Raw genomic sequence first — 19,631 nt, 5'->3', positions numbered from 1 at the left:
AAAGGGAAAACTCGACGAGTTCAAGGATGACTCAACGAGTAGAATAGGAAAGTCCCGATACCATGGATAGGAAGAACTCGACGAGTTGGATCGCGAGTTCAGAGTTTTCAGATTCATGGAACTCGACGAGTTAATGGACCAACTCGGCGAGTTGAGTCAACCAGGATGTTGACTTTGACCAAGTTGTTGACTTTGACTAGGATGTTGACTTTGACTTTGACTTTGACCTTGACCAAAGTTGTCCCTTAAAGGGGTTATGAGTATGAAAAGGGTAATTAAAGGAAATTCTTATGTGTAGGAGTCTGAGAGGGGTTGATTTCAGATTAGGATCATTTGCAGGTATTTCCCAGTTATCGAGGTGAGTTACCTTCAGTAGAATGGGTCAAAGGTACCAACATCGGCCCAGTAGTAAGAGTATCATAGAGATAATTGTCTTTGTGATAATTATCTAGCATGCCTCTTTTTGTTATGCTTTATGTGTTAGTATGTTATGATATTATGTGATAGTGGTAGGAGGGGTAGGATAGGCCCCAGTACTGGTCGAAAGGACCGAAGGGGTATGCCAACACCCTGATAAGCTATGCAGTATATGATGTATGTGTTTATGTACTAGGATTCTATGTGGTAGAAGTAGGGGTGAAATAGTCCTTGGTACCGGTCGAAAGGATCGAAGGGGGAGGCCAGCACCCTGATATGCTAGGTGAGGTACCATCGAAAGGACCGAAGGGGTAGGCCAACACCATGATATGCTAGGCAAGTTATCGGTCGAAAGAACCAAAGGGGTAGGCCAACACCCTGATATGCTAGGAAAGTTACCGGTTGAAAGAGACCGAATTGGTAGTCCAGTACTCGGATATGTTAGTTAGTATGTTTATTGTATGGTATGTGGTATGATGGGGGAACTCACTAGGCTTTTTGCTTACAGTTTTTAGTTTTTGTTTTAGGTCCTTCTTCTTTGAAGGGAAAGGAGTTGCCACGATAGCAGCGCATCGCACACACGATCTTCCGCACATGAGATTATTGGGATTTGCACTCTAACATTATTTTACCATGATGTATTTTTGAGATGATTAACTTATGATTTTCATGATATGAGATAACATTGATGGCATTTTTAGTAATCTGTTTTATGAATCTTTAAATTAAAAATGAAATTTTTGGTCTGGAAATTTGGGATGTTACACAAACTTTTCTTAACACACTCTCTTGTGGAAAATTTCTGCAAGATCTAAGCCCATCTCGTACGGACAATAGTCCTCATAGAACTTTTGCAACTCAGGTACCATGATGCAAGTGACATTTGTTGAATGGTCATATTGTTTCGTGTAGGTGGCAATCTCTTCTGGAGTAGCAGTTGACTCATCGACTTCAACAAGAGGTTTTTTGTGGACATATTTTGTGCCCTCGTATCGAAGAGTCATCTTGAGATTTTGCATTCAGACCATGTAGTTTGGACCAACTAGTTTCTCTTTAGAGAGGATTGATAGTAAAGTGAAGTTGTTGTTGGTGGATGATTGAGTAACAATAGCATCTCATGGAGTAGACATCTACATGAAATAAATAATTTTAGTTAATTGATATAAATCCTTAATATTTTAACCACAAATTAATATTCAAGGTTGGGATCCAAGATAACAATTCACAACTAAGAATAGGGATGTCGTAATCTTATTGTGAATTTATGAAGGTAGGTAAAACAATTCACCAACTTCAAACTATGAAATTCCTAGATCTTTTGAGATTCTTTGAATCTTATCAATGGCATGTTTAATCTCAGATTATGCTATTCTATTTGTAACTGTGATGCCTAAGATCACAAACAAGATGTGAATAATCATGCAAACACGCTTGACAACCTCTATTTCATTTATCATCTCTAATTAATGTGCCGGTTAAACAAACACACTCCATTAACAATTATAATTTTCAAGATGCCATAATTTCTCGTTAAAGTCCTTATTAGTGTGTCGGTTAACCACACACGCTCCACTAACAGCATATTAAAGTATGATGTGCATTTTCATGGATTAACATACATTTCGTATTTTTCCTAAAGTAACTAAAGTGAGATTTTATAAAGAAGGTTCTAGTACTTTTATATCATTATACTTTTAATGAGATTATGTCCTATCAAATCCGTTTGGCTAACGATCCTCCACCACACAGGAAAGTGGTGGGTGTGGGTCGTCACCTATTAAACGACCATTTTATAGGTCATTTCCTTATACCCTCTTTATAGCATGGTTTCGTGAATGAGGCGTACTAGCGATTTGACTGACTTGTCTTATACATATAATATATTAAACTTTTATAGTATATATAAGTTGTATTTTATAGCTTTTTCAAAATACAAGGTTTAAATATTAATTATTTAAATTAAATCTTTTAATTATTTAATATTAAACCAATTATAATTTATTTTTAACTTTTAATTAAACAATTAACTAACTTAATTAAATCATTTAAGGATTAAAACAATTATTTAAATTAAACAATTAATAAAATAATTCAAATTTAATCATAAACCAAACCCTTCTAAATTTTTGAAAGTTAAATTTGGGTTTATCAGGTTTTAATCAAAATTTAAGGATTTTAAAATAATATTTAGGGTAACGAGATAAACCCTATCTAACCCTAGCAAACTTCAAAATCATAGAGGTGGAGGCTAGGGTTTCAAAAACCCTAGAAAATTTCGAAAACTTCTCCCTTAGGGTTTAATTTGTATAAATCCTATCTATTCAACATTGTCCAAATCAGTTGAAAACTATGGGTTCTAATACCACTGATAAGTTTTTATGAGTTACACAAAAAATATATGACAGAAAAACTTGACCCTTAAGTTCACATACAACCTATTGGATGTAAGTTTTCTCTATTAATAGCAACAAATAATTAAACATCAAGAAATCTAACGAGACCTTAGTATAATCGAAATTAAAAACGTTTTTGGGGATTACATAGATTTTGATTATTGTAGTAAGCAATTAAAAAATTCCTTCTTGAATAAGCTTTAGAAAACAAACACCTGAAATCGCGTGTCTTTAATGGTTTGTACGCAAACCCTAGCAATAGAAGACTTGATAAGAAAGAGAGGAGATGATGCTTTTTTGGGATTTTCTTCTTGGGATTTTTTTTATAATAATATTTAAATTGATCCTTTTTAAATTGAACTTACAAGTTTTATTAATATTATTTTCGTTAGAAACTATCATATATATTTATTAGATACTAAAGCAAATCCTTTGCATTTTTCTTTGACGTAAGTGGACAATCTTATGGGTCGTGAAGATCTTTTAAAAAGAAAAGGAAAATGTTAAAACTTAAGACAAAGTGTATAATCGGACTTGGTTCATGATCTTCTATTCTCATGTTTTAACCAGCGGCCCATCTGTCTTTTACCTTTATAATTATTGACTTTTTTAATAAAGCAATATTGGGTTTTAGGCCCTTGCACTATTGGTAATTAAAACTTCAGTCCCTCAATTAAAACTATTTGTAATATTTTTCCAACTAACTTCTTTTCTCAAAATAAATGGGCATTATTTGTAATATATTTTTTGAGGATCAGGTAACCGTTTTCAGAACCGGAACTGCTAAACCGTCGATTTCGGTTTATTTCTTAAGCGGCTCTGGCATTTTTTTTTAATTTTTTGAAACCGTTACTTGTTGGATACGTGTTGGAACCTATTTATATATTAACTCATATCATCATCATGGATTTATTTTAAATAATAACTTTAGTTTTCAATTTGTTACAAACAATATCCAAATAATCAACACTTTGTATTCATTCACAAGTCAAAAATTATTAACATGGATGGTTCTTGTGACTTTTAAATACATGCAAACAAATTGTATTTAAAAAAATAGTTATGTTATTAGATATTAATCACCAGCATTATTTCTAATTTTATACGTAAAGATAACGGTTACATCATGATACATTTTCATATTGAAGGTATACATAGATACCAAAAATAGAATTGTTGTGTCTACAAGAATAAAACTAAACTTAAATTTCAATTTGTCATGCTTGTGAATTGATTATGTTTATTAATGAACACTGAGTTATACTTTTAATAGATAAAAGATGGTTAGCTTTATGATTTCTAATGATTGAATTGTATGAAGCTTAGTTAGAAACTGGGTATCCAAAACCAGAACTGATCCCAACAGTTCCTGGAATGGTTCTAAAACCTAAGGAATCGGTGTAATCGGATCCGGTTTTGTTCCAGACAATTAGGTCGAGTGCTCGCTTATGTTTATCCTTAATTTTTCCCATTACAGTATGTATGAAATGTATTAAAAATTAATATAATTTTCTTATTTATTTATATAATGATGTTGATTTTTTTTTTGTGAATGTTTGGTAAAACTTTGTTGCCGAACATATATAATATTTATTATATTTTTGTGTCTTTAAGAGACATTTAAGGTTTTTTGTTTGCTAATTTTGACATGCTTTTAAAAATAAAAAATGCAACGTAACCATAAATGAAAAATCCAAACAACGTAATCACGAATAAAGAGCAAAAATAATGTCATAAGACCCCATTCATCGTGGCGTAGAAGCTTGTAGGATCATTAAACACATTTTTATCATTAAATTTCTTTATGAGGCGTTTTATATTGACTATAACATTATCTTATTGCTTAAAACTCAATTTTAACATGTCAACAACGACTTTTTGATTTGTGATGTGTGTTAAGACACATTGAGTAGTTATCATCAAATAGTTTGTTGAAGAAGACATGACCTGATTCAGCCTTAAAGTATTTATCTCTATCTACTCAATACATTGATATTCCATAATTTAAAAACATCTTTTGAAGTGATGGATAACTTGTTGTACGTATTTACTTTATTTATGATATCATCTCATTCCAAAATAGTATATGAGATAATGTTTGAGTATATTTTAGGTATGGGTGTGCAAAACTCGATCCTAATAAAAAAGATGATTGAATTGACTATATTCTAATTGATTCTAGCTTTTCTTAAAATCTTGGTTTTGATTTGGTTCAAGATTTTCTTTGAAAATGATTTTGGTTTTGTCTAGAATTTTGAGATCATAACCAGATGCTTTTATTCTTTCATCAAGTTTGACATGAAGTTTGCTTAGGTCACAAGGTTATTTAAGATTGTTTTTTGAAACAACTTATTGATATATTGACTTATTAAGAAGTCAATAAATAAAACATGTAAAACTTGATTTAAAAAAAAAAAAAAAAAAAAAAAAAAAAAAAAAAACATAATAGTTTAAAATTTATATTTTAAACCAAATATTTTTTAACTTATTAGCTTATTGGCATTTATCATCAGAAAAGTTAATCCAAATACTGTTTAAAACACATTTTACCACTACTACAAGTCAATAAATATTTTTGTCCAAAAACATTTTTGAATTTCAACTAAACACCCATCATATGTTTCCAATCTAAGATAGCAAATAATTTATTTAATGCAATAATATACCCTTGGCTTCAATAACCATCAATTTATTCTCTAATAAGCCACTGAAATCGTTTTTAACCGGATAAACCGGTATCTAATCATGCACAACATCGAATATGACATCCACATTTACAAAACATGTTCAAATATTGCCATATTGGATGCAGGACCGTTTCAAACATATTTTGGGTTCAGGACGAAAGAAAAAAATGGATCCTTAAAAACACAAATGTCATCAAGTTTTTTATAATAAATCAATAATTAAAAAAAATTATTTGTACTATCTTCTAAATATAATAATTTCTATTAAAAAATTAAACCCCTTTAATTTAAAAAAATGAGTCATTGACGGTCGCCGATATCATCCACCCTCTGGGACAAACCTAATTGGATGCCACATTTGATTGAATGGTTTAATAGAAATAAAACATGCCATATACAATTAAAAATTGAATGGCTTAATCAACAAATCAATAGTTATTTTAGATTTTTTTTTATGACATTAACCTTAATTTATTCATAACAAGTCATCTTTGTGTCAAAATTGGTTCTAAACCCATACTAAACTGATTTAAGTTAGTTCGATATACAAATCCATTTTTTCAAATGTTTTTTTACTGTTTTATCTTATTCTGGAATCTGGATTGAACTTGATTTGTAACATTTTAATAATAGTAAGTGCAAAAAAATGGTTACAAAAATTCGTAATATGTGTAGTTTAGGTGTGCAAATGATTTCTTTTTTTTTCTTTTGTCTTTATTTCAAAATTTTGTTTCTGTTTTGATCCCTAAATTTAACTTTCCGACTACTTTGCCCAAAAAGTTATTATTAGTCACCAACAAATATATATATAAACTCATGGATACCAAGTATCAACAAGGTAAAAAATTTACCAATCACATAAGAAAATTCTCAAACTAAGTTTCCCATCATTACTTCAAAAAAAAAAAATGGTTTTCATGTCCACCAAATACATTCAATATCAAAACAAAAATGCCTTAAATTGAAGAGAGCAATCAAGAAGTCACAAACATATACTAAATATAAAAAAGCACATAAAAACCCTTTCACTTTAGTAATTATCATCTCTTCTTTACTCAAACCTTCAAAACCCCTTAACGATACTGCAAGAATCAAATCAAAGTAAGATTCATTCAATGTCAAAGGAAAAAAAATACCAAAAATGATATAAACATCAAAAATCTATCCAACTTTTTTCACTCAACTTTCAAGTTTTTTTACTTATTAAAACAATTTAGTTTAAAATTACATCCAATTAAAGCAGTGAAAAATGCTTTGTATTTTGATGACATTGCTGTAATTGGATATATTTTACAAACGACAGATGTCTTAATAAAAAAAAAAAAAAGCTAGAAACAAAATAAAGAAAAGACATTGTTATTTACAGTAATCTCTTATATTCTAAGTTGTTTAGAATTTGGAAAATCATGCATACCTTAATGAAACCAATTTCCTTAGCATTGCTATGGAAACACTGTCTGCAGCACATAAGACCATATTTCCTGATTATACCATGGGAGTTCCCACACACACGGCTGCAGAAAAACAAAAGTAAACCCAATCAACAATGAGTGTTCGAACCCTAATTCAGAAAAATGAATCTAGAAGACTAGAACAAGATCCTTTAATTAAAGATAAAAACAACAAATGTGACAGCTATTGATCATATCGTTAAACAATTGCAACAAATTAAGTTTTTTTTTTTTTTTCATGTCTACAATTATCCGAAACCCTAACCATCCACGATAGCTTAAGCTGTTTTTGCATCTCCAAATTCTTTATCAAATTCGCCACGAAATTTGATTTATAATTTATTGTCAACTAAACGATTACGGAAAAAAAACTTATGGAGGAACAAAGATCATCAAGTAAACAACATATGATTCCAAAAACATGAACAAGAAAGAAACAATCAAAAGGATTGAGAGGTTGTTGGAATTTACCAGGTGCGTGAACCAGGGCCGTAGGTCTTAGGGTGAGAATTCCATATGTTAGAGTGCCCCATCAGCAGATCAATTTGAAAGCCGCAATCGATCGAGTTTTAGCGCAGGCGAGGGTTCGCAAAAGCAAGAAAGGCGACTCTATTTATATGAAATCGTAATCTTAGAACCCTAATTTCACTTTCCAGTTTCGAAGGGTATACTTGACTTTTCAATTCTCGGCAATCGGGTCGGAGGATTTTGAACTGATATGATTTGCCAAAAGCCCAAAAGACAAGTATTATTTTATCCAAAAAGCCCACATATGAATGGTCATTCAACGAGTACAAGATCGATAATTTTCTAAGCTTGAATCTAGTTGTTTTTTTCTTTTAGGTTACGGGGTGTGGGTGCGGTCTTTACCGTACTTTTTGCCACATAGGTAGGAGAACACCATCCTCTGACTGCGGTTTAGGGCGCAGTGCAGTACTCCCTTCCTGCACTTTTACTCTCTCTCTCATTTTTTATTTTTTCTCTTTCTTCTCTTTCAACCAATCACCTTTTTCTTCTTTTTTTTTTCTTTTTCTCTCTCTCTTTACCATAATCTCACTCTCTTTGTGTGACATGAAACCGTACTTGTATGGTAAAAAGTGACGTGACGCTTATGTGGCGAGGAAAGGATTGCGGTTTCGGTAACACCACTCCCTCTACCCTTAGGATCTTTGGCTTTTAAGTTTGTCATTTACCTCAATTATAATTTCCCGTTCGTTTATAAGTATAACATGGTTTGTAGAAGACTAAACTATAAATTTGGTTTCTATATTAACAAAAAAAAATATGGATGAAGTCCAAAAAAATTCAACTTCCATTAATAGTCTAAAAATCGAAATTTTTTGTAGTTTCAATTCTTGAAAAACTTAAAATGACTGTATTACCCTTTTAATATCTTTTTTCGCATTATTTTAATATTTACTAAATTTTTAAAAAATTAAAAACTAGAAGTAGGTCCACCCACCCCTCTTGTATCATATCCTCTCTCTCTCTCTCTCGTTTCTCTCCCCGGTTACACCTAAATCCCGTTGACGACCTTGCCCCCATCGACAACAGAGCCACACCTTAACAACTTAAAATTGTACATTCCATACTTTCACCTCCTTTCACCTCCTATCACCTCTCTTTAACCAAATAAACCATGCATACCTGGTTCTGTTATAGAGATTGTCTTCTTAGCTTCTGCTAGTATCCAGTCACCACCGACCACCAATGAGCTACTATGGTGAGTTCAACAAATCGGCATAATTCAATGCTCAAATCCAAACAACAATCGTCGGTTCTGATTTGCTCTCAGGGACTTACTTAGTGAAGAAACTAGCTACAACTCGTTTCAATCATTATACACCATGTTTTTTTGTTTCTTTGTGTTCGAATTTCAGGAATTTATGTGTGTATATATGTTTGTGTAAACAAGTGAGAAGAAATCTACTGGGTAGGACGGATCCATGGCCGACGAAATTGAATGTAGTGTTTGCGGGTTTACAGTATAAGGTCAATCAATCTATATATATATATATAAGAGAAATAAAAAGAGAAAAAGCTAGGTGTGGCCCATATTTATTTCTAATTATTTAAAAATTGTAAATTATTTAAATAAGTAAGAAAAAAAAAAGCAAAAAAGAAATAAAAAGGATAAAATGGTCTTTTCATGTTTAACAAGGATCATAACCACAAAAAAAATCTGATTTTGGACCATTAATACAAGTTCAAAACTTTTTGGATTTTATTCATATTCTTTTGTTAATCATAAGGATCATAAGGATCAAATCTGTAGTTGATGTTATCAAAATCAAAATCTAAGGTAAACTTTTAAAAAGTACAATGATTTACTTGTAAGAATCTAACATCATAACATATATTTTTAGTAAAAACACTACATTGTATGTGACCTTCTAAATGCCCACAACTATATCAAACGTTCTCACTTTTAAGTTGACATGCATACATGATACATGCCAAAATACTCAGTTTATTCTTTGAGAACCTAACGAGTACTGTTGAGGTTCAACATAGGAACTTGCACTTTCCTTGAACCAATGCACAACACCCAAAACATTTTAGAAGTGTTTGTAAGAGTTTATATCATAAATAAAGGGATAAAAGAAATTAAAGTAAAATACAATATCACACGTCTTAGAATTAATGTATATTTTTCATTTTTCATCTTTAAAATGTCAGCACATGCCCATTTAATGAAAGCTCATTTATTAAACATTAGTTGTAAGATTCATGTATTACGAGTTAATTTTAAAAAAGAAGAAGTTAAATATAAATTTCAAAATATTTGAGAACTTTAAATTTAAAGAAAATAAGAAAAATGATGAATTATTATAATGAAAATGTTTTTTATCTTTTAAATTTAAATAAATAAACAAAAAACTAATGAGCTATAACTTTATGAATTTTGAAATTAAAAGGTAAGTTGACTAATGAAATTGATATCTATTTACTACTCTATTTGTTGCAATTATTACATTAAAATATTATATGAAATTTAATAAAATACAAAAACTCATAAAAAGAAATGTGGGAAAAAAATTTTCAAAATAACCACAAAATGACATTTAACAAATCGAATGAGAGTGTGACAAATGACAAAAAAAAAACTTTCATTTATTAGAGTAATTAGACATGTAGACTATCATCATATGCCTTTAAAGCAACATCTTATATCTTTAAACAATTATCGTACATAATAACATACGTCTAAAATAATGTACATGTAACACCCCAAAGTTTGGTAAGCCAAGAAAAGAAAGAAAACCTCAAGTTTAGGGGAGACTCGGCGAGTCCGAGCGGGATCCGGGTTGTGGTGAAAGCAACCGACTCGGCGAGTCGACCAAGGAGACTCGACGAGTTGGGTCTGAACGAGGAAAACCCTAAATCCGGGAACTTGGAGCCTATTTAAGCGTCTCATTCTCCTTCCTAGGGTTCCTTTACTGCCTCTTTACCCCAGAACACCAAACCCTAGCCGCCATATCCGTTTTTGAGCTAGATCTTGCCTTGAAGAATGCACTAAAGCTTGGAGGAGGAAGAAAGACCTTGGAGGTGCAAGAAGGAACTGTAGATCTGGGATTGTGGAGTCATTTCAGAACAATTGGAGGTAATAAGCTGTTGCTTGGACTCCCTTTGCACCTAGATCTATTCTTATATGTGAGTTTTGGTCATTTTTAGTATGATATGTAACCAATCCGAGTTGGAGGTTCAGATCTGAGGTTGCTACCTCAGATCCATGTTTGTTTTGGGTCTTGAATCCCCTAAAGTATCAGCCCTTGGTATGTTGAAGAAGTATGTTTGCCATAAACCCGAATTTAGGGTGTTTTGAGCCTAGATCTCTTAATCTACACGTAAATTTTGCCACTTTACATAGGGATTAGTCCCTAGAAGTATGGATCTATGAGTTGGAAACTCTGTTTGGCTCGAAAAGTCACTGCATGGATTGAGGACTGGATAGACTCGGTGAGTCCTTCGAGTGGACTCGGCGAGTAGCTTGAAGATGAGGAGGAACTCGACGAGTAGGATGAACAACTCGTCGAGTCGGATGAAGTTAGGCATGGACTCGGCGAGTTGGATGAACAACTCGACGAGTTGGTTGAAGATTGTCTAGGACTCGGCGAGTCTGTTCTTGGACTCGGCGAGTCAGATCGTGAAACCCTAAACCCTTCGAGTTGAGACTCGAATCAGTGAGTCGGGTGGTGACTCAGCGAGTTGGACAGGACAGGACTTAGACCTAGTTGGACTCGGCCAGTCGAGTCGCGAATAAGAAAGACCCAGAGCATATGAACTCGGCGAGTCAGTAGATAGACTCGGCGAGTAGGGTTGACCCGGAAGGTTGACTTTGACCAGAGTTGACCTAGTGACCTTTGGAGGTCAGTTGAACTAAGTGTTATATTGATATTGGTAGCTTGAGGAGCTAGTGGAGCAGCAGTCGAAGTCAGAGGTCAGGTAGCAGTCAAAAGGATTAGCAGCAGCAGTTCAGCAGCATCAGGTGAGTTTCCTTCCAGTAGGGACGGGTCTAAGGCCACAATGCCGGCCCGTTCAGTTAGCAGTAGTTTCCGGACTTCGGTCTGATGCAGTAGTTAGTATGTTTGATGCCTTCGTGGCTCAGACAGGATTTATGTGCTATGTGTTATGTGTTATGTGTTATGTGTTCCGGGCTACGGCCCGATGTAGTATGCAGTATATGTGTTCATGCTAGTTGATATGTTATGCTATGCTATGATTCAGTCAGTTCCGGACTTCCATCCGATGCAGGGGGCAAGGCCCTAGTTAGTCCGGACTTCGGTCCGATGCAGGGGACAAGGTCCCAGTCAGTTCCGGACTTCGGTCCGATGCAGTTAGTTCCGGACTTTGGTCCGATGCAGGGGACAAGGTCCCAGTCAGTTCCGGACTTCGGTCCGATGCAATTAGTTCCGGACTTTGGTCCGATGCAGGGGACAAGGTCCCCTAAAGTATCAGCCCTTGGTATGTTGAAGAAGTATGTTTGCCATAAACCCGAATTTAGGGTGTTTTGAGCCTAGATTTCTTAATCTACACGTAAATTTTGCCACTTTACATAGGGATTAGTCCCTAGAAGTATGGATCTATGAGTTGGAAACTCTGTTTGGCTCGAAAAGTCACTGCATGGATTGAGGACTGGATAGACTCGGTGAGTCCTTCGAGTGGACTCGGCGAGTAGCTTGAAGATGAGGAGGAACTCGACGAGTAGGATGAACAACTCGTCGAGTCGGATGAAGTTAGGCATGGACTCGGCGAGTTGGATGAACAACTCGACGAGTTGGTTGAAGATTGTCTAGGACTCGGCGAGTCTGTTCTTGGACTCGGCGAGTCAGATCGTGAAACCCTAAACCCTTCGAGTTGAGACTCGAATCAGTGAGTCAGGTGGTGACTCAGCGAGTTGGACAGGACAGGACTTAGACCTAGTTGGACTCGGCGAGTCGAGTCGCGAATAAGAAAGACCCAGAGCATATGAACTCGGCGAGTCAGTAGATAGACTCGGCGAGTAGGGTTGACCCGGAAGGTTGACTTTGACCAGAGTTGACCTAGTGACCTTTGGAGGTCAGTTGAACTAAGTGTTATATTGATATTGGTAGCTTGAGGAGCTAGTGGAGCAGCAGTCGAAGTCAGAGGTCAGGTAGCAGTCAAAAGGATTAGCAGCAGCAGTTCAGCAGCATCAGGTGAGTTTCCTTCCAGTAGGGACGGGTCTAAGGCCACAATGCCGGCCCGTTCAGTTAGCAGTAGTTTCCGGACTTCGGTCCGATGCAGTAGTTAGTATGTTTGATGCCTTCGTGGCTCAGACAGGATTTATGTGCTATGTGTTATGTGTTATGTGTTATGTGTTCCGGGCTACGGCCCGATGTAGTATGCAGTATATGTGTTCATGCTAGTTGATATGTTATGCTATGCTATGATTCAGTCAGTTCCGGACTTCCGTCCGATGCAGGGGGCAAGGCCCTAGTTAGTCCGGACTTCGGTCCGATGCAGGGGACAAGGTCCCAGTCAGTTCCGGACTTCGGTCCGATGCAGTTAGTTCCGGACTTTGGTCCGATGCAGGGGACAAGGTCCCAGTCAGTTCCGGACTTCGGTCCGATGCAATTAGTTCCGGACTTTGGTCCGATGCAGGGGACAAGGTCCCAGTCAGTTCCGGACTCCGGTCCGATGCAGTTTCCGGGCTTCGTCCCGATGCAGTGGGCAAGGCCCAATATGTGTTTATATGTTATTGTATGGTATGTGGTAGTTTGGGGGAGCTCACTAAGCTTCGTGCTTACGGTTTTCAGTTTTGGTTTCAGGTACTCAGTTTTCAAAAGAGGAGCTCGGGGAGATTGCAGTGCACACACCATAGTCAGTTAGCCTGGGAATGTTTGACTCTGATAATGATATTATGTTTTGAATTAATACTCGAGAATTTATGTTATGACTTATGATACACTTTTTATATTTATGATTCTAGTAATGCTTTTAAAGAATTTTTTTTGGTCGTGATTTTTGGGTCGTTTCAAGTTGGTATCAGAGCCTTGGTTTGAGGGATTCAGATATGCATTCGAGTGTATTTGAACTCAAACTAAGGACACGATAAAGGATTTTCAAAAGAAAAACATTTTTGAAAAAGGGTTTTGGAAAAAGAACTTAGAAAGAAAAGAGTTTTGAAAACGAGAAAAGGGTGTGGTGCATGCAATCAGTCAAGCTCAAGTAAGTACTCCTAATTTACCCATACAAGTTATGTTATGATCATCATTATCAGTTTCAGCTTCAGTAGAACAGCATGCTTAGAATAAGACTAAGGATCTAGGATGATGCCTTATGTGCCTGTTTTATGTGTTTCAGCTGATAAGAATTACATGCTAGTATTGAGTAGACAGTAGTAGGATAGCCTGTGTAGGTTATGCCTGATAGCATGAGCTTAGCATTGTATGCTAGTGCAGTTTCTTGTTATGAGAATTGTTTTGCCTAAGTATGTTTCCTTTATCCGAATGCTGCTTGCTTTGTGCTTTGTGGGACTCTAAGTGATGGGAGTTAGCCATTAGGTGAATACGTCACATCACATGTGATTAGGGTTGGATAATCTAAGAGTGCTAGATTTGGCCCTACTGCGCAGCTCTTGTGTGAGTCCAACCGTTGTAGGGACGAGACTTTTACTCGAAAGATTATCCAAGCCTCATCACATGTGATGGTATTCAGGTGGTGGCTAATTGGCATTACAATGAGGCCTTCAGCAGCTGAGGACTGTTTGGGTAGAGTCAGAGGCTCCCTAGGGCAAGCCTAGGATGAGAGTAGCAAAGATCAGTAGAAGAGTAAAGGGGACTTGGTGGAGTTGAGGTAACTCTTGAGGAAAGTACGGATAGATGTGGAAGGTAGTAGGGGCCCATACTACTGAAAGCAGAGGATCCGTACTCGATTTAAGAGGGGCCGAGGCGAAACCAAGGAACTAGTAGAGTATGTGAGAGATCCCTCAGCAGTAGTATGTAATTGGTCAGGGATTGTTATATTTTCAGCATGATGACGTTGCGCGAGATATCAGTTGGCAGTTCAGGTGCAGGGGAGGGGTCTGGCTCGGGCTTTAGAGCCGGACAGCTTGATGATCAAATGAGGGATTTCATTTCCGCAGAGATTATGCGCAACATCATCGATCAGACTCCAGTGATTTTTGGTTCAGTTAGAGAGGCTATTGTGGAGCTCATGGACAGTCATCTTGAGGCCTTTAGGGCCGGGTTAGTTTCAGGACAGATTGGGGCTCGTCTAGGTCCCGAATCTTATGGAGTTAAGGGATCTATCAGGGAGGGAGATCCCATTTCTAGTTTCTGCTATCAGGGGGCAGGGTTGTGTGGGGCATTCTGTCTCCAAAAGAAACCATTGCATGATTAGATAGTTGAGGAAGTTTCGCGAGCCATTCGCGAGGGTCTGCCAGACATGGTCGTGAGGATTACTGATAGATTGATAGCGAGGCTTCAGGATCAGACATCTGTTGTTCAGTCAGCAGACGTTGCCGTTGGGGTAACGCAGGAGTGAAAGTCGGGCAGGGAGTCGGAAGGGAAGAGGAAAATGGATGAGACTCAGGTTGCCACAAGTTCGAGTAAGAGGCCCAAGAGTTTAGATTTGAGGACGAGGAACTATCAGAGCCGCAGTCAATGCGGGAAGTGCGGAAGGACGCACATGGGTGCGTGTAGGCGTAGAAGTGGTGGCGATGCTGGGTGTTTCAAGTGCGGCCAGATTGGTCATTTTAGCAGAGACTGTGTTGTTACCATCGCCTAAGGACTTGATCCGTTGTGTTTCCATTGCAGTCAGAGGGGCCACAAGAAGACCCACTGTCCGAGTTTGTATTCAGCAGGGCAGGCGCCAGCTCCTGCCCTTAGAACTTCAAGTACCGTCAGTGGTTGTCAAGGCCGGGCAAGGGTGCCTATGGCTCGGAGCCGAGTTTCTCCGGTAGATTTCAGCAGGAATTCGAGCAGCACTGAGTAATGGAGGTATGTAGCCTTGTTTTTGTCCGCTTATGTTATGATTATATTTTTATGGTTTCTGCATCAATTGTGGTATAAGTGTTGTGTTATGGAGTGGCTTGCTTGTGATTATGTCATATGCCATTTGCATACCTCGGATAATTGGTTGGTAGTTAGGGGATGTGCTCATATGGAGAAGTTTCGGAGGATGCAGTAACTGTAGCATGGTAGGGAGAGATCTGGTTCGTTTCGCTAGTTCGGAGTGGATAGTGGTTTGGATGGAATGGTCAAATTCCTACCTGGCGGGCTTGGGTTCCCCAGTAGAAGTTTTGGAATGGTAGTAAAGGTCGGGATCTCTTTTGAATGTGAAGCAGCAAGGGGTAAGCAGGATCGAAGTGGGGGAGAACCCTCCGGGTATACATGGATAAGAGTCACTCAGAATGAGTGCGCGGCCTCTGAGAAGAAGTGGTAGTAGCACAGTGATGGATGGATTGAGAAGTTCAGAATTAGGAGTTCGAGAACTTTTCCCAGCAGTGGGTTCATGTAATGGAGATGGTTAGAAGCTGGTTGGGAATCCAAGATTTGAGGACCACCTGTAAAGGCTCAAGTGAGTCGGAATGAGGATCCGGAGAAAATGGTTAGCAGGAGATGTCTTCGTATTAGTAGCCGGTGGCAGAGCCAGCATGCAGGATTATGTGGATTCAGGAGTTGGGAGGTTGGAAACTTCCCAACAATAGCTTCTTGTATCCGGATTAGTAGATGGTTGGTTTGGGAACCAAGCCGGAGAATTCCTCGACGAAGCGCTAAGTATATCAAGGATATAAGATGTCGAGGATGATGCAGAATTCAAAGACTGAGGGCTGGTTTGAGAAATCGGGATGAGGAATCACTAGCGGGACTAGGGATAGTCAGGATGTCCTCGGGATAGTAGTAGAGTGTTGTAAGTCTGCGGGGGTAGCCGTAGCATTCACTAGTAGTCAGATAGTAGTAGAGTGTTGTAAGCCTGCGGGGGTAGCCGTAGCATTCACTAGCAGTCAGATAGTAGTAGAGTGTTGTAAGTGTGCGGGGGTAGCCGTAGCATTCACTAGTAGTCAGATAGTAGTAGAGTGTTGTAAGTCTGCGGGGGTAGCCGTAGCATTCACTAGTAGTCAGATAGTAGTAGTAGTGTTGTAAGTCTGCGGAGGGGGGGGGGGGTAGCCGTAGCGTTCATTAACAGCCAGATAGTATTTGAGAGTTGTGAGTCCGCGAGCGTAGTCGCAGCCTTTTATCAGACTGGTAGCAGCATGAGCGCGTTGTTGAACGCGGGAACGTAGTAATTCCCACCCGTCCGGGTGCAGCAGTGGGAATATGGGAATCCACGGGTTAGATTTCGGATTTCCCAAATGGTTCAGTTATGGCTAAGTCAGCAATTTGGGCTATAGATCGTCACATCAGTTATGAGATCAGAGTAGCACTGGACCGTTAGGGTTCGGGTAGGTTGCGGGCTACCGTCAGTCTGGGAGCCATCATGTTATTAGTCATGGAATGGATGATGTCAGGATGTGATGTATGGACCCGATCGGTTGGATCGGAAGGTTGTTAGAGCCACAGTGACAGGATAACTAGTGGAAACTAGTCCTAGAGGAAGATTTCATTCAGAAGTCGTGGAAGTGACTAAGTGCGGGTCCCTTGACTCCACAGTTGGGTTTGAGTTTAGTGTTTCAGGCAGCTCAGTGTTTCAGCCAGTTTAGTGTTTCAGGCAGCTCAGTGTTTCAGCCAGTTCAGTGTTTCAGGCAACTCAGTGTTTCATCCAGATCAGCGTTTCAGGCAGTTTAGTGTTTCAGGCAGGTTCAGTACTGCAGACAATTCAGTGTTTGGAAGGTTTCAGGGTTTTGAGTCAGTATTGTATTTGCGTTGGAATGCAAGTGTTGACGGTATAGTTGGTTGATTTGGAAATTGCAAGTCTCTCTCAGTAGGATCAGCTGAGCCTTCGACCGAGTATAGTGATATGTAAAGATAGCTAGGCAGGTAGCTTTTCTTTCAGGATGGAAGGCTCGAGTTAGTAGGAGTTGACTAATCAGATGGGATGTAAGCAAGCTATTTCCAGCAACATCATTTCAGTATGAGCGGAAGAATGGATGGAACAGTTATAGATAGTCGAAGTATTTTCAGGAGTCGCTGGAAGCGACTAGGAGATTGTGATGGAGTATAATGACCGGTGGGAGTCCGGTAACTCGGATATCGGTAGATTAGTTGGACCAAAGTGGTCTCAGTGCATCCAGTAGGCGGATGAGGGGTACAGAATTGCCAGTCAGAGGAAGTAACGCTAAGAAAATTATGGAAAGGAGAAGGAGTCAGTATGTACCAACGATAATGATCGGCAAGGTGAGTGGCTGGAGTGATGGACAAAAGGGCGTTAGATTTTCCAGACCGAGAGTTGGAGGCAGTTCGAAGGCAGTTGATCGTAGCAAACTTCGAGGACGAAGTTTAGTTTAAGTGGGGGAGAGTTGTAACACCCCAAAGTTTGGTAAGCCAAGAAAAGAAAGAAAACCTCAAGTTTAGGGGAGACTCGGCGAGTCCATGGAGGGACTCGGCGAGTCCGAGCGGGATCCGGGTTGTGGTGAAAGCGACCGACTCGGCGAGTCGGCCAAGGAGACTCGACGAGTTGGGTCTGAACGAGGAAAACCCTAAATCCGGGAACTTGGAGCCTATTTAAGCGTCTCATTCTCCTTCCTAGGGTTCCTTTACTGCCTCTTTACCCCAGAACACCAAACCCTAGCCGCCATATCCGTTTTTGAGCTAGATCTTGCCTTGAAGAATGCACTAAAGCTTGGAGGAGGAAGAAAGACCTTGGAGGTGCAAGAAGGAACTGTAGATCTGGGATTGTGGAGTCATTTCAGAACAATTGGAGGTAATAAGCTGTTGCTTGGACTCCCTTTGCACCTAGATCTATTCTTATATGTGAGTTTTGGTCATTTTTAGTATGATATGTAACCAATCCGAGTTGGAGGTTCAGATCTGAGGTTGCTACCTCAGATCCATGTTTGTTTTGGGTCTTGAATCCCCTAAAGTATCAGCCCTTGGTATGTTGAAGAAGTATGTTTGCCATAAACCCGAATTTAGGGTGTTTTGAGCCTAGATCTCTTAATCTACACGTAAAGTTTGCCACTTTACGTGGGGAATAGTCCCTAGAAGTGTGGATCTATGAGTTGGAAACTCTCTTTGGCTCGAAAAGCCACTGCATGGATTGAGGACTGGACAGACTCGACGAGTAGCTTGAAGACGAGGAGGAACTCGACGAGTAGGATGAACAACTCGTCGAGTCGGATGAAGTTAGGCATGGACTCGGCGAGTTGGATGAACAACTCGACGAGTTGGTTGAAGATTGTCTAGGACTCGACGAGTCTGTTCTTGGACTCGGCGAGTCAGATCGCGAAACCCTAAACTTTTCGAGTTGAGACTCGAATCAGTGAGTCGGGTGGTGACTCAGCGAGTTGGACAGGACAGGACTTGGACCTAGTTGGACTCGGCGAGTCATGGATTGACTCGGCGAGTCGAGTCGCGAATAAGAAAGACCCAGAGCATATGAACTCGGCGAGTCAGTAGATAGACTCGGCGAGTAGGGTTGACCCGGAAGGTTGACTTTGACCAGAGTTGACCTAGTGACCTTTGGAGGTCAGTTGAACTAAGTGTTATATTGATATTGGTAGCTTGAGGAGCTAGTGGAGCAGCAGTCGAAGTCAGAGGTCAGGTAGCAGTCAAAAGGATTAGCAGCAGCAGTTCAGCAGCATCAGGTGAGTTTCCTTCCAGTAGGGACGGGTCTAAGGCCACAATGCCGGCCCGTTCAGTTAGCAGTAGTTTCCGGACTTCGGTCCGATGCAGTAGTTAGTATGTTTGATGCCTTCGTGGCTCAGACAGGATTTATGTGCTATGTGTTATGTGTTATGTGTTATGTGTTCCGGGCTACGGCCCGATGTAGTATGCAGTATATGTGTTCATGCTAGTTGATATGTTATGCTATGCTATGATTCAGTCAGTTCCGGACTTCCGTCCGATGCAGGGGGCAAGGCCCTAGTTAGTCCGGACTTCGGTCCGATGCAGGGGACAAGGTCCCAGTCAGTTCCGGACTTCGGTCCGATGCAGTTAGTTCCGGACTTTGGTCCGATGCAGGGGACAAGGTCCCAGTCAGTTCCGGACTTCGGTCCGATGCAATTAGTTCCGGACTTTGGTCCGATGCAGGGGACAAGGTCCCAGTCAGTTCCGGACTCC

The 19,631-nt window shown here is 38.9% G+C and overlaps 1 protein-coding gene across 1 annotated transcript; it reads right to left on the bottom strand.

The window, feature by feature from the left end:
• Window positions 1-6,364: 6,364 nt before the first annotated feature.
• Window positions 6,365-7,575, bottom strand: LOC145014149 (small ribosomal subunit protein uS14z/uS14y/uS14x-like). Its single transcript, XM_078972524.1, has 3 exons — window positions 7,420-7,575; window positions 6,912-7,011; window positions 6,365-6,579 (listed from the first exon to the last, which is right to left on the bottom strand). Exons 1-3 carry the CDS (start codon window positions 7,479-7,481, stop codon window positions 6,571-6,573), a joined length of 171 nt encoding a protein of 56 aa, XP_078828650.1. The 5' UTR covers window positions 7,482-7,575; the 3' UTR covers window positions 6,365-6,570.
• Between the last annotated feature and the right edge of the window lie 12,056 nt (window positions 7,576-19,631).

Source organism: Lactuca saligna, chromosome 9 (genome assembly GCF_052625555.1).
Source record: "Lactuca saligna cultivar CGN05327 chromosome 9, ASM5262555v1, whole genome shotgun sequence".
In the NCBI taxonomy this organism is placed as follows: Eukaryota; Viridiplantae; Streptophyta; class Magnoliopsida; order Asterales; family Asteraceae; genus Lactuca; species Lactuca saligna.
Note: the sequence above shows the minus strand (reverse complement) of the source record. Positions and strands in the feature narration are given on the sequence as shown.

Excerpts from the sequence above, each read along its gene's own strand:
- LOC145014149 (XM_078972524.1), bottom strand. The coding sequence starts at position 7,481 with ATGGGGCACTCTAACATATGGAATTCTCACCCTAAGACCTACGGCCCT. Across the intron at positions 7,012-7,419 it reads GGCCCTGGTTCACGCACCTG|CCGTGTGTGTGGGAACTCCC; the intron begins GTAAATTCCAAC and ends GTTTTTCTGCAG.